General features: G+C 40.9%; 2 protein-coding genes across 4 annotated transcripts in view; both read left to right on the top strand.

Moving 5' to 3' along the window:
* The first annotated feature begins 243 nt into the window (after window positions 1-243).
* arsb (arylsulfatase B) lies at window positions 244-22,399 on the top strand. The gene is made up of 8 exons (XM_078270873.1): window positions 244-713; window positions 2,643-2,829; window positions 3,270-3,460; window positions 3,656-3,863; window positions 8,965-9,208; window positions 10,407-10,477; window positions 16,081-16,212; window positions 18,736-22,399. Exons 1-8 carry the CDS (start codon window positions 453-455, stop codon window positions 18,999-19,001), a joined length of 1,560 nt encoding a protein of 519 aa, XP_078126999.1. The 5' UTR covers window positions 244-452; the 3' UTR covers window positions 19,002-22,399.
* A 2,127-nt stretch (window positions 22,400-24,526) lies between these two features.
* The window catches only part of lhfpl2a (LHFPL tetraspan subfamily member 2a), a 43,646-nt gene continuing 41,790 nt past the window's right edge, over window positions 24,527-26,382 (top strand). For all 3 annotated transcript variants that reach the window (XM_078270877.1, XM_078270874.1, XM_078270875.1), the window contains exon 1: window positions 24,527-24,752. The gene's annotated coding sequence lies outside the window, so the exon portion shown is untranslated. The remainder of the gene's footprint in view (window positions 24,753-26,382) is intronic.

Genomic DNA, 26,382 nt, shown 5'->3' with positions numbered 1-26,382 from the left:
ATATATATATATATATATATATATATAATAGAAGTCGAAGAACAAACAGCCAATTTTGAAGCATTTTGGTTTGAAAAGTGACTGAAACAAGTAATCAATCCAAACAGTTACAGATTCATTTTCTAATGAGCTACTAATTCCAACATACATGTGATTAGCTGTTTTCCCAGGCATCTGATTGGCTGTTCTTTTGTGTGTGATCTGATTGGCTGCAGTAGTCCAGGCAGTGTTTTTAATCTGCGGAACACGGAAGTGACAAGCAGACGCGGTTGAAACTTTTATAGTTCAGTCATTTATGTGAGATGTTATTGCAACGAAGTCATGAAGTTAAGACAACCACTTAGCTAAGCCTCATATCCGCCATGTTTATCTTTCTTTTACCGTTTAATACAACCAAACAGACGCCCTTGTTTACTTTGTGACAAACTAGTTCATAACTAAGAAACTTGACGATGGTTAAAACACCGTTAGCTTATTGGCTTATAATAGCCGCGTTTCTCGAAAGCATTCCTGTGGTTTTAGCGGCTCAGCAGCCCAACATCGTGGTTATCCTGGCAGATGACTTCGGTTGGCATGATGTCGGCTACCACAGCTCAGAGATCAACACCCCAAACCTGGACAAGCTGTCAGCAGCAGGAGTCCGCCTGGAGAACTACTATGTTCAGCCTCTGTGTACCCCCTCCAGAAACCAGCTCATGACCGGGAGATACCAGGTGAGACCCACACACTGCTGCCTGCATCAGGGCTGTGTTTCTAGGTGTGTTCGCATCCTTAAAGGTGGGTACAGACCAGGCAGTGGTAGAAGAAGTACCCAGATCCGTAATTTAAGTAAAGGTAGCAATACTACACTGTACAAGTAGGAGAATGTCTCAACACATAAAGGAACACATCAACCTTCAGTTTATCACAAACAATCAACATCAACAAATTTGGAGACGGTAAGCGAGAAGTGAACTGAAAAGTAACTACATCTGTCAGACAAATGTATGTAAGTTGCATAAAATGGAAATACTCAAGTACAAGTACCTCAGATGTGTACAGCACTTGAGTAAATGTACTTAGTTTTCCACCACCAGTCAAAACATGATGATTATATGTCTTGGATCTTTTTTAGGACGCTCCTCTATATCCTACATCCCTCTATCTTTGAAAGAACACCACGTGTAGGAACATGATATTCTTAGACAGGACATGCTGTATAGATGCTACTCTCGTTATGGATGTTTTAGTTTACTGTGACAATAAACCTTTTATCTGATTCTGATATCTCCCAAGGGGGTTGAAATGTGCTTTAACTAATCCAGGTTACTATGTTGCTGTCAGGTGAAAATGTCATCTCATCTGGCTCCTTTGCACAACAGTCCTAAAAGCTGGACTCCAATTCAACCTAAGAAGACACATGCAAATTGACAAAACACAAGAAAGTTAAGGAAATCGCTTCACCAATTTGACAATATAAGCAAATACAAACACTGCACAAAAAGGTAAAGTAAGGGATGAGTCCTTACAGTTCATCCTGAGGGGAACATGAATGTCTGAACATTTTTTTTTGTACCAATTCATTTAGAAAATTAGGATATCCTGGGTTTTCCCCCAGAAAAGTTGTTTAGACTGGTGGCAAGTGTCTTTTTTTCCGGCTAGGGTTCGGCTGGGGCCGGTCACAGACTACAGACTGATGGCAGAATTAATGTAGAGCACAGTAGTTTCTGTGATAACAGAATCATGGAAGTAATCGTGAAACTAAAGTTTAAAAGAGCTATAAGACAGATTCCATAGGGCCCTACATTAAGTCTAAAATCGAACTGGAGATTTGAAAAATACATGCAAACATAATTCCCAGTGGCCTTGTCCTGGTGGGGGGCAAATTAGGCCTGGTGGACCACCAGGCTTGCAATACACTGAGGGGGAAACCCTGGAAAATTGTCAGACAAATGGAGCGTAGTAAAAACTACAATATTTATCTCTGACATGTAGTAGAAGTAGTGGAGTACAAGTATAACGGAGCAGAAAGTTGAAATACTCAAGTCAAGTACAAATATTATTGAGAGCGTCTAGGCAGCTGCATGATAAGGGAATGTTGTGTTCCAGGACCGTCTCCTTTTGAAGGTTGGCGGGAACAGAGTTAAGGTGCCTCACACACCTCAGCCTATTTCCCAGAGTGTTAACTTGCAAAACAAACGCAGGACATTACACACTAATACAGATCATAACAAAAGCGACCAATCAAATGTATCACTGGTCAGCTATAGATATTTCTACATTTGAATTTTGTGTGAAAGCAACAAGAGAATTGCATATACTGTAAAAAAAAAAAAAAAAAACTTTAAAGAAGCTTTAAATGTGAAGTTATTATTCATAAGAAACTTCATACTAAAGGAGCCTCTGCTGCATCATGATGACAAGTCACCTCCAGGGCAGGACTTTGTGTTTGTACACTTTTCCGTGTTTTAGTTTCCAGCGATAACAGTCTAACTTGGACACTGGTGGAAAGTAGAACAAGAGGACAAAGTCGTTATTTTGAAACTTTTGTTTGCGTCACTGTCACCACTGAAGCTGATGGTTCCCTATTTTTGCTATTCTTACATCTTTCTTTGTGCCATTATTAAATTCCTAACAATATGGGTTTGTTTTTTTAACCTCAGATCCACACGGGCATGCAGCATCAGATCATCTGGCCCTGTCAGCCCTACTGTGTGCCTCTGGATGAGAAAATGCTGCCCCAGCTGATGAAGGAGGCGGGGTACGCCACGCACATGGTGGGCAAGTGGCACCTGGGCATGTACAAGAAGGACTGCCTGCCCACACGCCGCGGCTTTGACACATACTTTGGTATATTTGATTAAATATAAAGCCTTTGATGTAACTATGGATGCAGTTTTATTCCTAATATTACACATCAGGGCTGCAACTAACGATTATTTTCATTGTCGATTAATCTGTTGATTATTTTCTCGATGAATCGATCAGTTGATTGGTCTATAAAATGTTAGAAAATGGTGAAAAATGTTGATCAGTTTTCCCCAAAGCACAAGAGAACGTCCTCAAATGTCTTGTTTTGGCCATAACTTAAAGATATTCAGTTTACTGTCACAGAGGGAAGAGGAAACTAGGAAATATTCACATTTAAGAAGCTGGAATAAAAAAATAAAAAAAATAACTCAACCTGATTAATCCATTTATCAAAATAGTTGGTGATTGATATAATCAATTAATTGATTCATCTTTGCAGCTCTATTACACAGTTATATTTGGATTAATGTGTGCTCCAGGCTACCTCACGGGCAGCGAGGATTACTTCACTCATGTCCGCTGTGTTCCCGTCCCCGCTCTGGAGCTGACTCGCTGTGCGTTGGACCTGCGGGAAGGAGAAGAGGTCGCCACAGGATACAAAGGAGTCTATTCCACTGAGCTGCTCACCCAGAGGGCCATCAGCATCATTGGAAAACACAACTCTAACAAGGTGACACACACACATTGTCACACACGCACACAGTGCCACAATGTAGAGCAGTAAAGCCTGTTTTTGATCATCTGATTAACTTTATCTCGACAGCTATTGGACGGAAGAATAGATGACTCCTAATTGACATGAAGTATTTCTGATTGTTGTTGTTACAAGAGGAGAGTCTCACATGCTGTTTTCTTTACCTTTCAGCCGCTCTTCCTCTACGTGGCGTTGCAAGCAGTCCATGAACCCCTGCAGGTGCCCAAGCGCTACGTGGCCCCCTACAGTTTCATCAAAGACCCCAATCGCAGGCTGTATGCCGGCATGGTGTCGGCCATGGACGAGGCAGTGGGCAACATCACTCTGGCTTTGCAGCAGGGAGGACTTTGGGACAACACGATCCTGGTGTTCTCAACAGGTATGTTTTTGGAAAGAGTAGCTGGATAATGAACAATTCATCTCCTTTAGAATCTCGTTGAAATGTTTTAAGACGTAAGAAAATGCTGCACATTGCTGACGCACTGGATCGTCGTACTTTATTGGAGTGAACTAACTAACATTTTAAATGGAAACCTACGATGAAAGAGCACATAAATAGGATAATCAGGTAAATGCCTCTGGGAATGCTTATATATTTTCCACAGCTTTTATTTTGTTGTTGCCATCGGACTCTTTTATAGCGCGCCAGAATGGAAACCAAATCAGTGAGTGCTATGTAAAGAGCAATTACATTTTATGTCCGCAGACTCGAAACCACATTTTCTTTGTGCATCAAAGCCAGTTTTCCAGGGTTGAGAAGAGTTCAGGTGACGGGTTTATTGAGTTAAAGCATCAGAGGGTTAGATAACACATTTGATTACACAACATGTTCTGGAGTAAGCACATGAAACCAATATCCTTGCATGTTTAAGTGAGACACTACAGGTAAATGGGGTAAATATTTTAACTAATAGATACATCATAATATCAACATTAAACTTCCCCAGTTGATAACTTGCATTAAGACAATCATCTATCATTTGTTGTTATGCAAATGAGGCATTGTCTTGTTAAATATGTGCTAAGTTGCATACATTTTGTAGAACAGAAATGTGAACATTGGATTAAACCAGGTTTAAAATTCTTCATTTTGTTGACATTTTAGAGTAAAATGTTTTTACAGAGGGGGTTCTGGATTTCTCTTTTTATTACTCCATGAATCAGAAAATACTGTCAACAGCCATAAAAAAAACAAAAAAAACAAACATTTTCACCATGTTTTTAGGAATAAAATGTTCTTTAAAGCGTAACACTCGCCAAAATGCAACCTAGGGTCTTTTTGTGAATGTACCCGAGTCAAACTTTCGTTTAAAAGCATATTTAGGATGGAATCACCACTTTTAAGATTTACCGTATTTTCATTTTTCGGTCAAATGGCCTTTTGAATGGGAGAGCTAGGGGCACTACTATGCTAGCCTCAAAATAGCTATTTTTAAAACACTAAGAAGGCTCGACACAACATGAAACATTGCTCAAAGTATCACCAGGGGCTCTACACCTTAACGAAAGCGTTGACAACATTGTGTACCCAGAGTTTACTAAAAAGAAAGGTTTTGAACAACTCAGTGTAGCTGTTGTTCTTCCGGTCGCCGTCTATCGAGCCAGTCAAAAATAGTCGAGGGAGGAGAGTAAAGATGGAAAGCTCCTAAAGCTTAGTTCCATATAAATGCACGGATAATTCGTTGTTTTGTCGTTATTGAAAACAATATTGACCTTGTAGTTGAAAAAGGAGCCTCATATAAGAATGACATTTCCTCCTATGGAGTCCGTTCATTCGCATTCGGAGATCGCCTATTTTTGACTGGGAAAATGGCGGATAGCGTAAACAACAACTGCTAACGTGAGTTGCTCAAAACCTTTCTTTTTAGTAAACTCTGGGTACACAAACAATGTTGTCAATGCTTTCGTTAAGGTGTAGAGCCCCTGGTGATACTTCGAGCAAAGTTTCATGTTGTGTCGAGCCTTCTTAGTGTTTTAAAAATAGCTATTTTGAGGCTAGCATAGTAGTGCCCCTAGCTCTCCCATTCAAAAGGCCATTTGACCGAAAAACGAAAATACGGTAAATCTTAAAAGTGGTGATTCCGTCCTAAATATGCTTTTAAACGAAAGTTTGACTCGGGTACATTCACAAAAAGACCCTAGGTTGCATTTTGGCGAGAGTTACGCTTTAAATCAGGCTGTAAATAGTCTGGCATTGCCAGACCTGTGTGACCAGGCTGAGAATGATATATGAACAAACCCCTCTGTAAAAACCTTTTAGAATATAGATGGGAATGAACTGGAAGGTTTGGTGAATGGAAATGCTATTGAAGTGGAGATTTCTGTCTCAGAGTACGAGAAAAACTTATTCTGAGAAAACGGCCTTTAAAGATAGGGACTTTAAAATTCCAGACATTTTTGCAACACACTACAGATGAATAGGGTAAAAGAAAATAACTATTAAACATTCTTAAATGTTATGTTTAAATATGCAAACAAGGCATTATCTAATGCTAACTTTTGGTAAATGTAGGACAAAGGAATAGACAAAGTAGTAAAATAAACACCTAAATGTGTATATATATATTTTTTTTTTTGGGTTTTGTTTTCCCCCACTACTCTGAATGAACACATGTTATGGTAGCAAAATAGCCCCAAATCTCAAAATTGACCAGTGCAAACAATGTCTTTCCTTAAAGGTCCAGTGTGTAACATGTTTAGTTGTTCATTATCAAAATCTGTGTTGCCCGTTCACAAACTTGTCCTTTTTCATGAATATTTATATATTTACCACCATCAATTCCAAGTATTACTTTTGGCTTGAAATTTTACATTTGCATTCACATGAACTGGGGTAGACGCTACATATTCATGCGCCATCTTGAAATACGTTAGCCGGTAAGAGACATACAGGACATACTGCTCCGCCTTTCGCGTTTTTCGCTGTCACACGATAAACTCACAGGTTCTGCTAATGCTGCTAATGGGTATCGTATCGTATTCAAAATCCAAATTTTTTTTGTTGGCATGTCTTCTGCGTTTTATGCGATGGAATATACGGGATATTTATGCGATGAAATTGCGGGAACTTGCAAAAACTGCAGTTTCATCATGGCTTCATCGCGGGGTTTGCAGCTTTTCGATGATGTTCACGTCGCGTAATTACGTCACTTCATAACGTTCCCATGGCAACAGGGGAACATGGCTGCTCTTGTGTGAAGTAAACGCAACGTTTTTCAACTTTCTGCTAAGATATATGTGACTTTTTTTGCAACGAAAATGCGAGGATTATGAAATCATGCAAACCCCGCATATTTTGCACGGAAATCGGCAATTTATGCGGGCGAAAGTGCGGCGTATTTGACAAAATGCGGCCCCCGCATAAATATGTGGACTTTGGCTGATTATGCATTGAATTATGCTATCGCATAATCACGTTTTTCTGGAGGGACTGATATATGATGTCAACGCTAGATGGGAGAAATTCCTACACATTGGACCTTTTAATGTTTGCAACATTTCCAGGGCTGTTTTTAACTGAAAAGTGTTCTTGTAATACTCTAGATGTCCACCAGAGAGCAGCGTTTTGCTGTATTTGCTCTATCAGGATTTTGTCAGGATCTCTGTCAAGCAGGGTGTGGAGATTTACAGACAGCACACTGAAGGAATAATTTATTTGGCTCGTCTCTCCATATATACACCACTGGAGTCTCCAGTGTACGGTTGAACCTTGAACCCATCATATAGACCTTTTGATGAAGAACATATTATGGCCAAAGATGACGGCATGCAGCATCATCTTAACATGCGCCTGCTCTCAGGTTTCCACATATGGAACTTTTAATGAATTGCATCTGAACTAGGTAACTCCTTTTTTTTAGGGTTATTTTTAGGGGTTTTAAAGGGTAATTAGAAGTCAGGAACAATGCTGTGAAAGTAAAGTGCAAGTTTTTTTTTTATGCCTGTGGTAGGTGGCCTGTTTCATTGTTGTTCTTCCACACATTTGGTTGGTTCTGACTGGAATAATTCAGCCAGCCATATGCCGGGCAGACACCGACTCTGCTGATGTGACGCTTCCTGCTTCCTTCTGTGTCAATGTGATGCACTGGTTATGTAATACCTGACCAGTATATAAAGGCATATAAACATCCCTTACCAAAAACCGTCTCGAGTGAGGTCTATCAATGGATTTATGTACAACACAATTTAGTCATTTTCAAGCTGTTATAATTGACCCACATGTATCAGGCTCAACAGGAAATAAATGAGCCCTAACCTTGAAATTCCTTTATGATGAAAGTTTCTGCCTCACCGGGACTTTACTGTAAACTTTGAGGGGAAGCTGGGAAAGAGAGAGAGAGAGAGAGAGAAAATCGGCCTGTAGAGAGCCAAAGCAGCTTGAAAAGGCATTAAAGAGCAGACAGTCTTTTCCAGAACAGCTCGGGAATCGGTACAAACTACTTCCTGGACTCACATGACACAGGGAGCCCTGCCTGGATGTGATTGGGCAAGTGTGTTTATACTGGACAGGCGTGCGTGTGCGTGTGTGTGTGTGTGTGTGTGTGTGTGTGTGTGTGTGTGTGTGTGTGTGTGTGTGTGTGTGTGTGTGTGTGTGTGTGTGTGTCCTAACGGGGGAAGGGGGGGGCAAATGGATGATCGTTGGTGGATTCCCGGAGTGAGTGTCTCAACAACTTTTGGATGGATTGCCATGAAACTTGGTACAAACGTCCATGTTGCCCTTTAGGATGAATTGTAATTATTTCCTCTGACCTTTCCTCTAGAACCATCAATAGGTCAAAATGTTAAAGCTTTAGTGCGTAACTTTTTGATATTGATAAACGTCCGTTACATTCAAGCCATTGCCAAATGCGTTGCTACAAAGCTAATTAAGACTATCAACTACTACTGAAGCTTGTATCAAGTGGACGCGCTGACAGTGTTGTTGTCATTACTTAGAATTCCTCATGGGGGCGACAGAAACTTCGCACTATAGCTTTAATTTGTCCAGTCTTGGTTTATGACCAAATACCTGCTAAAACGCTAATCTAAGATTGCGACCGTGGCAAACGTTATACCTGCCTAACATCAGCTTTATTAGCATGTTGCTGTCGCATAATGCTCCCTTCACAAACCTTAGTGTAAACAAAAATGTTCCCATTTATCCAGCAGTGGGTTGCGTCTTTGAAGGTATTTTCATTCTCACATATATCTACTTTCTGCCTGAAAAGATCAAATGTTTGCAAAAAGAAATATTCCCACTCTGCTCCCCTCTCTCTTTTTTTCTTCACTGGAAGTACATGAAATCAGCATTCTGTGGAAATATTGCATTGGTCGGTTGGTTTGGATTCTATATGGGGCTAGTGAGGCTGACGATTCTTCTACAGCATTCAGTACACTGACACCTCCCCAGATCTCATCTTTATGCCTTTATTTTCATTTTTACTGATTTGAAATCCCTGATGGATCTTTTTTCTTCTTGTGGCATGAAATTTTGTCCCTAGATAATGGAGGTCAGACGCTGAGCGGTGGCAGCAACTGGCCACTGCGAGGGAGGAAGTGGTCGCTGTGGGAAGGCGGGATCCGTGGAGTCGGATTTGTCGCCAGCCCACTACTGAAGCAACCCGGGACCGTCAGCCGCGAACTCATCCACATCTCCGATTGGCTGCCAACGCTTGTCGGCCTGGCAGGAGGGAGCACCAACGGTTCAAAGCCGCTGGACGGATTCAACATGTGGAACACAATCAGGTGAGCTGAGCTGTTTGTACTGTAAATGTTTTTCACACATCTGGGACTCAAACTCCCGGCTGAGAGTGATTCTTGGGTGGCAGGTCAGCCTGTGGCCTTAGTTTACAGCGTGAGTGATACCAGCTCTTAATTTTGACAGCCTGCCCTCTCTTTGTGCCTCTTTCCGATCTCCCCCCCCCCCCATGTGCACCCGTACCAACTCCCTCTGCCTGTCTCCCTGACCCAGCGTCGTTTTCTTTTAGGAGCCCCTGCTCCTTCAATAAGCCCTTTGTTACTGTGGCAATGGGAGCTCAAGGAGAAGGAAATTCCATCAGTCACTCTCACACAAATCTGTAGTCCTTCCATCCCTTTCTTTTTTCCCCCCCTTATCCTCTCCCCATCCCCACCTCTGCCTCTACGATTTATGAAAGCCTGCTATTGGACAAGCGAATTAGTTTAGCTGCAAATCCTTTTATGTGGCAACATACTTAAAAATGTTGTATCTCTTTTATGCGTAATACATTTAATTATGTTTTGCGAAGAAACTGTTGGCAGACCACAGATGCACTTTCCATGTCAGTTTGTTATCGCACAGGCTGTCACTGACTCCTGTTTGACTGACACATTATATTTGTAAACTAAATGTGGACTCAGTGAAAGGAGGTGAAATTGAGGGCTGCAGCAGAGCCCCAGCAGAAAATCAAGGCTTAGCCTGGACCGCAAACTACTACTCACAGCCTCCACTTGACTCGATTGGCTGACGCACGTCAGCTGACCGCTGGCTGCTGCCGCTGCCGTGTGAGCTGCACAACAACGCCGGGCACAAACTGCTGTTTGTTTTCGCTGCTTTACAGTTTCAGTTAGTTTTTTTTATTTGGCTCGCCTGTTGCAGAAAACAGCAGCTTCGCCGGTGGAATAAAAACCAAATGAAGGCCCAGAACAGTAGGCAGGCAGGAGAGAGTTATTTTAGTTGTGTTATCAGACACTGTGGTCAGTCAGAGCAGTGTGTTTTCTCTGTGGTGAGGTGCGGTCAGAGCATATGACTGCCTGGTGAACAACGGCCAGCTGGTTTACATTTACAGATCCCAGTGGATTTTACAATGCATGAGTCAGACATGGTGTTGTGGATGTGTGTGTGTGTGTGTGTGTGTGTGTGTGTGTGTGTGTGTGACGGGTTGTGTATCCATATGTTAAAGAGTTACACTTTTTTATCTTACAGCAAAGGGTTCGCCTCACCCAGACTGGAGGTGCTGCACAACATTGACCCTCTGTATGTTGACATCGCTCCATGTAAGTTCACATGTTTCACTGCACACTAACAGGGCTTTTTTCCAGTCTGTCTACACTGTGATTTATATTCACAAGATCTAATACCTCCAGCAGGGTTTCATTTGTGGATTTGGACAAAGTTGAGGTTGAGTTTCCTAACTTCCCTGTGCTGTGTAAGTGTGTATGTACAGCATGTATGTACGTTTGCTCCCACCCAGATGTGGTAAAGAGAGAATTTTGACATGAATTTTGAAATCCGATCTTGTGAAATACAAACATTTGCTGACACAAGCTGCAGAGATCCTATCACTTCCCTGCCAACAGGCTGAGATCAATTTGACTTCTTTATGTAAATCTGGAAACTCAGTTTGCGTCCAGTTTATGTCATACCAATGCAGCGACAGAGAAACTTCCTGATGCAAATGGAAACGAGGAAAATCATCACAGTCATCCGTCACTTGCTTTAAAGGAACACGCCACCGTTTGTTGAAATAGGGTTATTCACCGTGTCTTCTATATTTATATAGGTGGGCAAACGCATTTTTGTCTCAGTGCATGCATCGTCTTAGTCCGGCAGCGCCACTGCTAGCTTAGCTTAGCGTAATGAATGGAATCCTTTTGTTGCCGGTTAGCATGTCGTGAGTAAAAGTGAGCCAGCAACAAACAAAAAACAACCTAATTACTTATTGTGGCCTGCGTATTCACAACGAGTACAAATAGCAATGCAGATTAAGACTAGACGATTTCCTAGGCAGATATTGATTTGATTGATGATTTGATATTGATTTGATTGATGCAGCTTAGGTAAAGCCTCACAGAGCTGCTAGCACGGCTGCTGACTCTTTAGTTTTCAGGGCAGCAGTTTTGTTACATAATTGCAAAAGGGGTTCTCGACTGTTGTAGAAAGAAGTGGCTGATCTTTAATGCCATATCTACATTGCCCATTATCAGCAAACATTCATCCAATGTTCCAAAGGCCCATTCTGTTTACTAATCTGATATCATTTTAAAAGGATAACTGGGAAAACATTGGAGAATCCTTTTGCAATTATGTAAGCACATAATATAATCTGAAAACTGATTAAAAAAGCAAGCAACTGATCTCAGCTGGTATTCTGTCTGTAATGGAGTGGAATGGAAATTTCTAAGTGACTCCAAACTTTTGACCGGTAGTGTGTGTCTCCTTTAATATTCTTTTAATCATCCGCTGACCTCTCACCCTAGTTAGGAACTACTGATTTAAACTCATCCATCGATACTTTATCTATGAATCCTGTTCGTGGTCACGAGGAGTGGAGGTTTTCTCAGCTCACACTGGGAGAGAGGCGGGGTAACACACTGGACTGGTCACCAGTCTGTCACAGGGCTGACAAATATAGACCGACAACCATTTAGTTCATTGTTGGTAAACCTAACCTGCATGTCTTTGGTCTGTTGGAGGTAACCAGTACGGACACATGGAGAGCATTTCTTTAACCATTAATCATCTCCCGGTGACAACAGTTTGATGAAAACCTCATGTTCCTCGCTGTGTTTCGATGTCTGCGATGCGCGTCCCTTCATTTCTAATGTTGTAATTCTACTGTTTTCTCTCTCTTCCCACTGTGGCCAAGTTGTAGTATCAAGACGCTCATTGTTTGAGCCGGTATACACAAATACACTAGACATCGTGAATCCAATTAACTCGAGTCAAAGCAGACTGGGGCCTAAGAATAGCATAGCGCTACATAACATTGGACTAAACTCGCATTAGAAATCCACCTTGTTTATTATGAGTGTTTGAAATTTGTTTTGAGTGGATAAAGAGTGTATAAGGAATCTGGCTGGAGGTAAATCTCACATGGTGTCTGGATTATTATCAGTAGAGATCCTTTTAATTTGGGTAGCTTTATGAAATGTATACACATGTTTCTAGCCTGTGAATGTAATGTTTTAGAACTATTCGCTGTCTCTAATTAAAAGGAAACATATTTCCACTTTTGTACAAATGTGAACCGGAATTTTTTTTTTATTAAGCTTTATTTTTGATCTCATATTCTAGTTATGTCTTTGTGATAATTGTAGTGATAGCTGTATTGGTCGTCATAAAATCGTATTTGTTATACTTGGTTATACTATTATATATTGTTATACTTATACTGTGTGTGTGTGTGTGTGTGTGTGTGTGTGTGTGTGTGTGTGTGTGTGTGTGTGTGGGGCTTTCAGACACAGTGGAGTGGTGTCATTCTTGTCTAAACCACTTAATATTAGGTGATCCTTTGTGGATGATGCTGCACCTTTTAGTTACACATTCAAAAATAGTAGAGGTATAGGAGGAGTACATTTTTGGACTGAAATGTTTCACAGATGTGCCATAGTGGGCCCATAATGGGTCGTCATGAGAATAGATGCATACCGTTTCTTTCATCTTGTAAAAGTACAGTCGTTTTCTTCTTCTAGCATATAGTAGGTGTGGGAGAAGACTAGTTAGCAATAACAGAGTTTTTTTTATTTTTTTTATATTTTTTTTTATATAAAGCTCTAAGGGGTTGCTGGTGTCTATCACATGAAACTGGAACCTTAAAAGGTTAGTACAGATCACATGTCCAACTGAGTCAGTGTGTAACAGTGGCGGCCAGCCCTGATTTAACATGAAATGTACAATATAGTCTGCAACTAAATCCGTGGTGAAAGTCACCTGCCAAACGTTAGAGATTTGGGTTCAACTTGGCTTCAAACAGAGTTGCTGGCGTTCACTAGAGGGAAGCTGGTGAGAAATCATACTCTTATGGTGTATTCACACCAAACGTGACTCGAACGTTTCACGAAGCGCGATTACATACAAAGTCACTGCAAAGAAGCAAATACACCCAAATTTGCGTTGTGCTTTCATGTCATAAGCGCAAGTTTTTACATTTTTAAACTTGAGTGAGAAATTTGCGCAACGCTGTGTCGCGAAAGCCTATCCTCTGGATGATGTTATGAACCCAGACATGACGGTGTTTAGTTTTCCAACGTATCTCAGACTTCTACAACAAGTACAAAGCAGTGATAGTGGTTATTTCCTCCATGGTCGAGGACGAAAAGAAACGTCGTTGGTATCTACACCTGCACGTCTTATGGTTAAACTCGGGCAAGTAACCCAAGGCGAAATTTGCCTCTCATTTCGTGTGAACACAGCATTAAAGGTACAAAAGGTAAGGTAACTAAATGTAAATATATGTAAGGAACAGTCGTGTGTTGTACCTGTGTCAGGTACACAGCGAAAAGATTGTCCCACACCAGAAGGGTCAATTCAACCTTTTTTACAGCTCAAAGCAGCATTAATTTATTTATTTTTGCCACTTGGGTGCGCTGACATATCATCTCTTTATAAAGTCTTTATAAAAGCCAACGGTTGCCTATTTACACATCCAGTTGGACATAAGTTCCTCCTTTTTAGCTCTGTTTTGGTCTCCACCAACTCTTGAGAAAAATATCTGGATCTTTAGCCGCTAAATGCTCCACTATGTTCACCAGCTAGTCACTAACTGCTGCAACTGGAAACAAGGTTGATGGGGGTTGGCGGACCAAAACATTATTAAAGTTGTGGGCCGTAAATACAAAACAATGAGCTGAAAGGCACACACTCCGCAAAGCTGAAATAATCCCTTTTTAAAAATACACAAAAGAATGACATTTTCACCTACAACCTCATCTAACCAACAACTACTGGGAAAAGCCTGTTTACATAAAAAAGTTTATTTTTAGTCTAATCACTGATTTATTGCATTTTTTTACACAACTGTTTATACAGCTATAAGCCAGCGGAGCTCAAACTATCATCCAAGTTTACTGTTGGTCATTACGATCTAAATCATCTGGATGATGAGAGAAAAGCACGGCTGCTTTACAAGCATTCATGTTTCACGTTTGATTCTTTATTGTCAGCCACCACAGTGACAACCAGCTCCTCCTGATGCATTATAGGCGGAGATTCCTCTTTTCCAATTAACCCAGACTCTCTTTGAGACCCTGCTTCTCCACGTTTCTTCCTTCCTTTTCTCCCTTCATGCTTCTTCTCTTGGTTTCTCTGTTTAGCTCATAAAAGAGCTTTGTCCCCTTTTAACATACTTTCTCCTTTCAAGTTGCTTTTCAAAATCCCCCTTCTTTGCTCTCACTCTGTGTTAGAAGAGGGATCCCGGCTAAATGGGTCACAGAGGGGTCCCTGAACTTCTCGCGGAGAAACCCTGGACTTGGCCCAAGCCTTAAATCACCCCCAAATTTCCCAATCCATATTCCTCTGCTCTCTCAGGGTCTCTTCTCACTCTTCCTCCCCCTCGCTTCCCTCCTTTTTTTTGAGCCCATTTGTGGATTATCCTGCTGTGGATCCAGATGAGCAAGGCCCTGCTTTGAGGTGCTCATTCAGAATGAATGTAAGAAATTAACAGTTGGGGTTTTGAGGCCCCTTTTCCTTTAAATAAGCAAGTGTAAGAAGAGCTAGAAATTAAACCTAACCTGCCTGCTTACATAACAGTTTTAACACCTGAATCTGGCATGATGTCAATACTGCACTTTACCCTTCTTATGCAAAGGATTAGAGCTCTGCAAGTCTAGTTGTTTACACAAATCTGGTTTCTAGGTTCAGGGATCGCTCCGTGTTGAGTAACCCAGCTTAATGCATGTGAGAGCAATTAAGAGACCCACATGTCATTTTGCGCAATGATCAGTGAAGAATTCAATGTCAGAGCTTTTATCAAGCGGTTGCGAAAACGCTGAGATCGGAAATGTTTTAATTCTCCAGTCATGTCGCTGTGGTTGAATCGACTCTATAAAAACGAGCTGGGATGGGAACATGGGCTTCGGGTGGGTGGCGATTTGTCTTTACGCAAAGAATGTGAGGAAATACTTGTTTTTGACAGCGTCAGGACGCTGAAATTACTTGCAAATCTGTCTAATCAGGACCATATTGCCGGGGTCAAACACAGCATGAACCTGAGAATACTCTCAAGGTCTTTTTTTTTTTTTAGAGGTGTGCTAACTTCTGGGACACATTTTCCGTAAGAGCAGAAATAGCTCGTGGCAGGAGGCTGCAGAAATGTCTGGACATCCTCAGAACAAAGATAAATTATTTACTTTTGCCTTATGAAACTGGAAAAAATGATGCCAGTTTGTAACTCTGACCCTTGTTCCTCGTTTGCTTACCGCTCAAACCTGCCCATCTGCAGCAATGGCAAATTATTCATTGTGCTTGGCAGAAATGAAAAGACTGGTGCTGAGTAGACCACATTACCACCATATTTGTCAAATTCCTCCAGCCCTAAAAGTTCCACGTATTTGAGGAAATTCATACACACAACAATCTCTGTTCTTAAAGGAAAGGATTGTTTTAAAGTGCTCAAGTCCTGCTGTTTCCCTGTTGATTTTACAGCACAAAAAGAGGCCTTTCTTATTGGTATATTTATTTTGACACCTTCACTTGATTCCCAGGTATGCACTGACATTTGGTGCCAGTCTACCGACTCGTATGGTTTACATAGACATCCACAGAGGGCGTTTGTATCCCGTGGTAGTTTAATATTGTCTTAATCAGCGTTTTTTAGTTTAATACATATTTTTACAGATCTATGACCTCCATGATCGGCTCCGTCCTCTGCTCTCTGCAGGTCCTGGCACCAAGCGTCAGTTCACTTTGGATCAGGTGGTCAGCGGAGCCTCCCGGGCCAACTCTGGCTTCAATGTGTCCATTCACGCCGCCATTCGATCCTCAAACTGGAAGCTGCTGACTGGCTACCCAGGTCAGTATCTCCTGTCACCCGTAATGACATGTTTAGTCTAAGTGGGAAGCGTGAAATCAAACATGCTTATGCATGGAAACACATTCACTTCTTATCTCTGCTAATCAGTGGTGGAAGAAGTATTATGTTATACAGAGGCATTATCAGCAAAATGTATTTCAAGTATCCAGGTAAAAGTACTTGTTATGTAGAAAAGACAGCAGAGAAGAAGTTTTGCCTGCTTTATATACAGTTAGTTTAGTCCAGTGGTTCCCAACCTAGGGGTCAGGCCCCTCCGAAGGGTCAAAAGATAAATCTGAGGGGTTGTGAGATGATTTATTGGAGAATTTTTAAAATATTTATTTTTTAACTTATTGGATAATTTTACCCTTTTTTGCCCTTTTTTAAATGAAACCGTGTGAGAGGTTTGGAGAGGAAATGTCTCTTTGGTGACTTTTAGAAATTACTTATAGACATTTTTAAATGTAAAGGAGCCAGTTGAGGTGGTTTGGGCATCTGGTAAGGATGCCCCCTGGGCGCCTCCCTAGGGAGGTGTTCCAGGCACGTCCAGCTGGGAGGAGGCCTCGGGAAGACCCAGGACTAGGTGGAGGGATTATATCTCCAACCTGGCCTGGGAACGCCTTGGGATCCCCCAGTCAGAGCTGGTTAATGTGGTTTGGGAAAGGGAAGTTTGGGTCCCCTGCTGGAGCTGCTGCCCACGCGGCCCGATCCCGGATAAGCGGACGAAGATGGATGGACGGATGGATGGATGGATGGATGGATGGATGGATGGATGGATGGATGGATGGACATCTAAAATGTGACGGGCCTTAACTAGATGCTGTTTTTTTGTAAAGGGTCACAAGCCAAAAAATGTCGGGAGCCACTGATTTCATATTTAACAATGCATAGTATTTTATAAGCTCATTATTTGTCTTTTCAATGCACTGCAGTAAAAAGTACAATATTTCCCTCTGAAATGTACTGCAGTAGAAGTGTTGGCGGACATTTGTTCCTTTGTTTGGTCGGTAATTAACGCGTGGCATCGGTGTAGATGCGTGTTTTGAACAAACAATTGCCAATCAATAACTTGTTGTCCAAGAGTTCAAACTTAAAGTTGGATATGACAATCCGTTTATTTTAAATAAAAAACAAAACTAATCCAACAACATAATGGTTATTCTTTTCGTCTTACCACGTTATCATTAGGGGCTTTCCGACCGGAGGGATTTTTGCAGTTCTTAGAACTAAACGTTCCTAGAACACTTTTTTTGTCGTGTTCCGACAGGAAAAAATTTGGGGATTCAAGTTCCTCTGGCCGCAGTAGCATACTTTTTTAGCTCCTACTTCAGAGCAGGGTCTTTTCCCTTTTCCCTTTTCCTAGGTGTACTTGATTGGTCGAACTTATAAGTCACGCCCACTGCCAACTCGGAACTTGCAGGCAGAGCAACAACCAACAACGGGACATTTTTAACAATTTTCACCATCTTATTCATCATTAAATTCACTTCTGACAACGTTTTAGGCGAGAAATTAACTGTTTAGATTTCGAATATACGCAGTCTTGCGAAAATTGATGCCGAATTGACAATTTGCTTCAAAGTTTTCGGATTTCAGAAGCTCCATGAAGTGAGGCGACAGCCAGCAAGCGCCTGCCCCGGCCTCTAGCTCCTCACTCGGCCAGTCATGCTCAGACACCTCGCTGTGAGCTGGAGGTCTCTCCGACCGCTGTCGTAAATAAGAGGCTTTTTTATTTCGCCGTTGACGGTTCGTTTGTTTAAATATCACAACACATGTCCATCATAAGATTAACGGGAACCTGTGGTTAACTGTCTTTTCGGAGTTAAACTGCACAAACGTGTCCTGCGGCTCACCGGCCGTCACACACACACACACACACACACACACACACACACACACACACACACACACACGTCCACACACACGTCCACAGCGCAGAAGGCAGAGGCGGGGTCTGTTCCGAGTATAATAAAGCCCCGTCTGTGTTGAGCAAAACATGGACGTGCATTTAATATAGGAAAAGTGCACAAGTATTAGCATCATTTGTTGTTGTTGTAGGTCGCGCTAAGGTCTAGTGACGATGCTATAAAGACCGTTGCCGTGCTTTTGTCACTCCTTACCCCTCCTACCAGTCCCTATGGCCACTTGGCCAGTGGGAATGCAAACCGAAAAAAAGATTTTGGGGGAGAATAGTTCTTAGAACAGCTTAGAAGTGTACTTTTCCTCTAAAAAAGTACAAGTACTATCCGGTCGGAAAGCCCCTATACACTTAACCACGTTTTCACCATACACCTAACCACGGTCAAAAAACTGTGACCTTGCTGTGCGCAACACAGCTGAACCAATTAGGCCACATTTAAATAAACTTTTTCCACCCCCAGCGTCACACGCTGGTTGCCAATGAAATGGCTCCAACAAGAAGTATGAAATAGCATTAAATGGAAATACTCAAAGTATCTCAAAGAGTACAGTACTTGTGTAAATGTTCTTACTGCTGCTAATGTCCATCTTATTTCCTCGAAGGCTGTGACGTTTGGTTCCCGCGGCCCGGCCACAACGGCTCCGAGTCGAGCCGCTCCAGGGTGGATCCACTGAAGTCCGTAATGCTGTTTGACATAGAAAAAGATCCAGAGGAGAGGAATGAATTATCCGCTCAGTTCCCCACAGTAGTTGAGTATCTCCTCGGTAGGCTTCAGCAATACCAGAAGGGGGCTGTGCCGATAAACTTCCCCAGCGATGACCCCAGATGTGACCCAGGCCCCACTGGAGCCTGGGGACCCTGGGCTTAGATGGCCATGACGATGAGGATTTATATATTTTATTTTTTTATGACCAACTAGATTCTTTACATTTTCATCAACCAACGGAGAAACTTAATAGTCATTAATTGACTGAGAGATGCTGCCGTTATTATTGATCTCTGTGTCCCTGCTCTGCTTTCGGAGGTTTAGTTAAGGCGATTGCGTAAATGCTGTCAGCTACACATGTTGCTGATTTGTAAAGACTATACCTCCCTGCAGTTTCAGGTATTTGCACTTCATTTGTCTACTGTTGAGAAGCCGCAAGGCTCCTTGCATGTGTCAAACAAAAAAAATGGCTGTTTTTAAACCTGAGAGAAATATTTCAATACCAACCAAACTATGGTGTCTTTTTGGAGCTTTTTCAATGATTGTACAGGAGAGAGCAAAATGTTAGATGTTACCTTTTTAAACATGTAACCATCACCAGGACAAGATTTCTGTAGGGAACTATATGTCACCAAATCACAGAGTAATGTGCCACACGTGGAGAGCAAAAACAAAGCTAAAAGGAGAGCGAATACTGGACTTATATTTGTAAGGTTGCCAGAAACACGACTGCAAATGAATGCTAATGGTGCTCTGTATTTACTGGATGTGCAAATGAGCAACCGTGTGCTAACAAAACAAAAACAGGTTTTGTTTTAAACAGGTTTAAAAGGCTTTAAATGAAGTGTGCTCTACTTTGTTTTTGCAAAGTGCCTATTGGTAGAGGCTTAAGATGAGTTATCCAATTTATGTTTTTTTTGGTTCTGGAACATAAAAAAATTGCAAATAAAGTGGCGAAAATGCTGTGAAACTGTTCATAAAACAGACAAAAAAGATGGTGATTCCAGATGCTAATATTAAGTGCTTTTTTACGTCATTTGTTCCCCTTCCAGTTGCCTTATAGTTAACGAGTAGGTACTTTATGGGTAAGTAGTGTATTTCTGTTTAGAGGTTGAAAATGTGTGGAATTTCTTGTACACTTGAGGTATCCCTTTTGTTATGCCTTCTGCAATTACTCCCACATGCCAGTCATTCATGAATGTAAAGTTCTCAAGAAGGTAATTAGATAGAGTTATGGTGATATATCTCCTGGGCTGCTGCTGTGGATAAAGATTGTCACCACATCCTGGGAAACTAACATACTAAAGAATAAAAAGCAGATACTTCCAAAGGGATGATTTGCATATTTGGAATCTAAGCAGGAGAAACTAATTTCCTTAAGACATCCACCCTCTTTGACATTTGGCCTCTTGGTGATTGACCTCCTCCCACTGGCTGCAGCACGCAGACTACCACAGGAAATGCTCCCTGCAGAGAGTGGGCGGCCCTGTCCTAATGTGGGCTATGACCCTTAACCTGCCATGTGAATTGATTGGCATCTGAGCAAGGCAAACAACAATGCTGCTTACTGTGGATAACAGGAGAGCTGTATAGAGTCAGATGTCACTGACTCTTGTTTTCTTTATAAATGTGTTTTTTTTTTTTTTTTTTTTTTTTTGGAACAATTGTTCGAACCATCAGCATAGAAGCCAAAGCTGTGTTGTTGATTTTCATGTTGTAGTGTGGGCTCTACTGTTTGTACAGTATGATTATGAAACAATAATCCTGAACTGAGCTGGATATGAGTTTACCAGTATTGGAATAGTTGGACGTTTTGGAAAATTAACTTTCCTGCTGAGAGTTAGATATAAAGATTGATACCAAACCACTCTGTTTTCTAAATATGAAGCTACAACCAGGAGAAAGTTAGCTTAACATAAAAACAGGAAACAAGGGGAAACGGCTAGCCAGGCCAAGAAATAGTCCAAAACATAACCCCTGTAAATCCGCAACTTTTCATTTTTCCACTTTGGTTTTTGTACAGAACCAAAAAAGATATACTGTGTTATTTACAGGTGCTTGTAGGCACATTTTCCTACTTTTAGAAAGACTAGGCTAGCTGTTTTCTCTGTGTCTTTATGCTAAGCTAAGCTAATTTAGCTTTATATTGAACGGACATATAGAAGAGTGGTATCTATCTTCTTATCTAAATCTCACAAAGCATTGAGTGGTTTGACAAATCAATTTTGACCCAAGTCAACTTGCTAGCCTGTTCCAGAGCTTTCAACTGTACTACATGGTCCTCATCAACAGATGGAGTTTTTGCTCAGTTGTCTTGGAGATATCATCCATAGCACTTCTGATCCTAAAAATCTGTGAGTCCTGTGATGAAGACTGTTGAAAGCTCCAGAAAAAGCCAGTAAGTGGACCTTGAGTTAGGATTTTCCCTGTCAAACGACTGTTTCCAAGGCCCAGAATGAACTTTAATGCTTAATTAATGAGTGGCTTTTGAGATTTGAGGTCGTATTTTACTGAATTATTTAGTTGGTAACAGTCCACTCCATATGGCCTGCCCAAGGCAACTGTGTGAGCCACTCGCATGTTTAAATTTTAAAAACATCATCTACTTTTTGTTATCTTGCTTTTTAAGAAGAAGTGGTTTCTAATTTTGAGTAAGTGACTGCGTGAACTCAAATGTATATGTGCTTTAAAAAAGGAGACATTTTTCTACCAAAGTGGCTGTTAAATGGAATTTAAACTGGGATTTTGGTAATGGGCGACTACCAGAATACCACATGATTATTTTATGTTTCTGAGAAAGCACTTCTTACATTGCTGAGGCTACAAATTTGTCACTCGCTTGTTCTGTAAGTTTACTCTACAATCAAAACTCTGCATTTCAACATCATGGGATAGCTCATTTAATTAGATGTTGCCACTGCGTGCCGTTCATCGAAAACCAGAGGCCCTGCGAGTTTCTCAGCTCGGCTGCAGACCACTTTTGCACTTCTCATGCCCCGCTTGTGGTGATCTATCCATTCTGACATATTATTCCATCATGTCATTATGAGTGTCACAACTCGTCTCCTCCTCATACTTCTTTCAAAGTGGTTTTGGTGTGTCTTTCACACTTAATCCTGCACTTTGACGCGGCCCTGTGAAGTCTGCCTTACAGAGTGACAAACACACTCTTGATTTTCCTCTGCTGAATCAACACTGGGATTCGCTGGCTCTGACGTTGCCCCGTTTTGTTTTGTCAGCTGTGACAAAGCTATGTGCCACCAGTGTGATGCCCCTGGAAGATATGACAGCGTAAAAGATATGATAGCGGGCGTGAGGCTCAGATGTTTTGATGGTGAGCACATGTGGGCCACAAAACGTCTGCCACCCTTGATTCCCCTCTGGTATGTCCACAAGGAGACACTGAAGGTCTCAGAGTGAAGTGGGATTGGAATTCCAAACAAGATTGTGTCTGTCTGTGTTGCCTGTGAAAACAGATTAAAATCCTACTGACCAGTGCACTCTGGAATGTGTTGAACCCGAAGGGGGGAAATCCGACAGCTCATCACACCTTAACAAAAGATTCCCCCAACAATTTTCCTCTCAGTGTTGGCAGACTACCACAGATATAAGATCACATTCAAAGTAGGCATTATTAGACTGGAACCCTCACATCGATATGTTAATACCATTTTGTTTTCGTTCCACTCTGTCATACAGCAGAAGGTGCAACTTCTCTCTCTTGTTCCGAAAGCATGTAATCACTCTTAAGGAGTATTTACGGACAGAAAAGCTTTAGAAGATAAGAACTCAATTCCTTCTTGGTTTATATTAAGATAAAAGGTATTTAGCATAGCTGTCTCAGTATACTTCCCTTATCTTATTCTCAAACAGGGACTGCAAAATATTCAGTTACACTTCAGATTAAAGCCTGCGAATTACAGTGTAAACATCCTGTACATATGCAATACCAATTAAATATTTAGCTGGTAGGTACAAGGGCATACGTAGAGGGAATATGTGCGTATTAAAGTTTAAATATTTTTTTATTTTCCAATACATATTAAACTATAAGGGCACTCTGAGAGTGCAAACCTCAGTCATGTGTTATAGGAGTATTTCTATTGTGCTTTCATTCTGACTGTCAAACCAAAGGTCAGTCAGGGTTAACAATGATCCCAGGAACTGGGTGGATAACATCAGGGCTGTTATTATTGACAATAACTGCTGAGTTGTTTAGCCAGAAACTCCCGAACAAGTCATGAGACTTCCCTTGTGTTTTCACTGCATTCAAGTCTCATTCAACTGACCGAGGAGCACAAATAAGAGGGCACCGAGATCCTGGCTCCAGTTGTTCCCCTCCTAGTCACAACAGTCTCAAAATAGTCCATTCACACTCGTTCACTGTCCTGCAAAGCATGAATGAATATACAAAAAGTTGTTGTTGTGCACCATTCCTGCACGTCCTCACACTGGATTTAGCAAGAATACAAGACTGGAGACTGGGAGATGCATTCATAGACACATGTCTGGAAATAATGCCAAGTATGGCTTTTGGCTGTGCAACGTATATAGACAGACATGTTGGACCTGAATACATGCATAGTTGTAAGTCTTTAGCTCAGCTGTTAGCCTCCCAATAAAGGTTAAGACTCAGATTTAGAGAGAATGTGACATATGGACTACTCAAATGTCGAAGAAATACTGTGTGAATAGCTTGTCTTTAGAGTAAGAGGTAATCAGAGATGCTAAAACAACAACTGCTTACATAGATTACGAAATGTTAAATTTCCTCGTTAACACATTTAAAGGTTTGTTGTGGAAGAAAATGGGAACCAATAATGCAGTTTGCAGATTACAGCCAGTAAGGATTAATTTGACAATCATTATTCTTTATAGAATTTTTTATAATCGATTAATCTGCTGAAGACTTTCCTGCTTCTTTGAGTTATAAAATGTCAGAAGAAAAGTGAACAATGCTCACTATAATCTCCTAGTCCAAGGTGAAAACCCGATGAAACCTGATGAGTATTGGTTGCAAAAATGACTGTGGTCATTATTTGAAAGTACCAAAAGTTAAAGTACTCATTATGCAGAATGGCTCATTTCAGAATAATAATATATCATATTACTGGATTATGGTTATTGATGCATTAATGTATTCATCACTTTAATGTTGCAGCTGGTAAAGGTGGAGCTAATTTCAGCTAGGCAGTTTAATCCATAGTAATACATCATCATTTATTAGTTGATTTATATGTTGTATTAAAGCAATTTAAACTGTCAGATTAATGTAGCGGAGAATAAAAAGTCTTATATTTCCCCATAAAATGTAGTGAAAGAGAAGTATGAAGCAGCATAAAATGGAAATAATACAGTACAAGTACCTCAGAAAGTACAGTACTTGTGTAAATGTAGGCTACTTTTCACCACAGGTATCCCATGATGCTCGCATGTGAGCCATTCAAGGACTCCAGACTTTGATTTGAGAAATGTTGGTTTTATGCATCTTTTCATTTCTCTATTTAATCTGTAAAAGAAAAAAAAGCAACCATTTATCTGCCTCCAACAGCACAGCAGTGGACATGGGTCATTCACATAGTATTTCCAGCTATAGTGACATAAAATAAATAATGTAGGCTATCCTGAGTCCAGTCTGAACAGCAGTGATTGGTGGATGGTGGGAGGGAGCTAACGGGGGCAGTCACTCCCATCCCAACGGTAGTATGTCTGGGGGCAGAAGAGGAGGACGGAACCATTCATTCTTCTGTGGTTCCCGGAGAAAACGTGGAGGATGAAGAAGAGACACTAAGTGAAAAAAAAATAACAGTTCAAATCAAACCCGAAGACTTAAACTGCACAAGGAAGACACATAAAGACCCTGCTGGACTTTAGAGGCGCCGCTTCAAAAAATCGCACCGCCAGCAGTTACACGTAAGTAGAAAAACTCTTCTTTTTTTTTTTTTACAACTACTTTTCTACAACAATAGTGGTTATTCGTCTATGGAACAAGCCCTCGTTGAAGAATCTTAGCCACACATATTGTGACTTTCATCCAAGTGTTTCCACGTCTTTTTTTTTTTATAGTGGTATTTTCTCCCAGAGTTTCAGAGAAGGGGAAACTCGTGGCAGGGAAGCCGAGCAGACTGATGCTTTGCCAGGCAATGCAGCAGCAGAGTATGACCCCTGATACTGTACGTGACAGTCGTCAGTCAGAGTTTTAATTCATCTGTGTGTCTATGACATCTTTAATAAAACTGACACCATCCACATGGTGTAATATAAAAACGGAAATGTTTTTTTTAAAATTGGATTCATATAATCAAGAGTAGCCCAAAATCCCCAAATATTCAATTTATCACATTTTTAGTGGCACATTTTCTAATTTGAGAAGCTTGAACAAGACCATGTTTGTATTTATTACTTAAAAAAAAATCTATTATCAGAATAATTGCTGATTAATGTCTTATTAACCAATCAATTGACTAAACATCTTAGTTTATCATTAGTTGCAGCAGTTGTTTTCAAAATCCAACTTAAAAAAATGTTTTCTTGTATTCATCTATTATGTTATACCATGTGCATTGTTAACAGGTACAAGTTGTATTAAAGATGGAAAAGACACATATGAAACACTACAACTATGGTTTAGTCTATAATGTCTTCAAAGCTCAAGACAATGTTTCCAACAGTCTTGTCTGACCAACAGTCCATAAGCCAAATATATTTGATTTACCATCAAATAAAACCAAGAAAACCAACAAATCATCACAATTGACAATCTGGAATTTGTATATTTGAATCAATTAATAAACTTATTCTCTCAGCTCTACATATAACCAAGTTTAATTTTCCATGAGAGCCCCCATCAAAAGCATCAGTGACCCGAAACACCTGATCCAGGCACTGTGTGTCGGCGGCAGGGTCCAAAATTAACCACCAATTTGTCCACCAGCCAAATGGCTAGTACATGTTCAAATTTTACCAGCCACTCAATAGATTACCATTGTTTTTTGGCTGGTGAGTGAAGCAAATCTACCAGCCACTTGCCAGCATGTGGCTGGTGGATGGTGCTAATTTTGAACCCTGGTCAGTGGATATATTAAAGGTCTAAGGTTGCCCTGCTATTGTAACTTCAAGAGAAAGTCTGTCAGTTGTCTTGACAAAGTGCTGCGACACAGATTCTTGTCTTGTTTTCGTGCTGTGTTTCAACAGTAAACCTGAGAACCGGTCTCACCTGTAAACCAGTGTTTGTGTGTGGAAGACAAAGGGCTCCTGGGGGCAGAGACCTTGAAGTCTTTGAACCACAATGTAACCAAAGTCAGGAAAACGGTTTATGTATTTTGCATAAGGAAACCCCTGCTTAGCTTTTTCCCAACAAGCAATGATTTTTTTTCCATGTGTGATGCTCTTTATTGCAGTGTTTAATAGACACTGTTTCATGAGGGATGTTTTGTTCCAAACCTCAGTCACTGATTCATTGTGGTAGGAAAGATCAGAGCCATATGAATCTTTTTCCACGTGGAATTTGCGTTCTCTGCTACTTTATAAACACCATAGCTTT

Source organism: Sander vitreus, chromosome 16 (assembly GCF_031162955.1).
Source record: "Sander vitreus isolate 19-12246 chromosome 16, sanVit1, whole genome shotgun sequence".
Lineage (NCBI taxonomy): Eukaryota > Metazoa > Chordata > Actinopteri > Perciformes > Percidae > Sander > Sander vitreus.
Note: the sequence above shows the minus strand (reverse complement) of the source record. Positions and strands in the feature narration are given on the sequence as shown.

Coding starts and splice junctions, on each gene's coding strand:
- arsb (XM_078270873.1), top strand. CDS start 453: ATGGTTAAAACACCGTTAGCTTATTGGCTTATAATAGCCGCGTTTCTC. Junction 2,830..3,269: donor CGGCTTTGACACATACTTTG/GTATATTTGATT, acceptor TGTGTGCTCCAG/GCTACCTCACGGGCAGCGAG. Junction 9,209..10,406: donor AACATGTGGAACACAATCAG/GTGAGCTGAGCT, acceptor TTTATCTTACAG/CAAAGGGTTCGCCTCACCCA.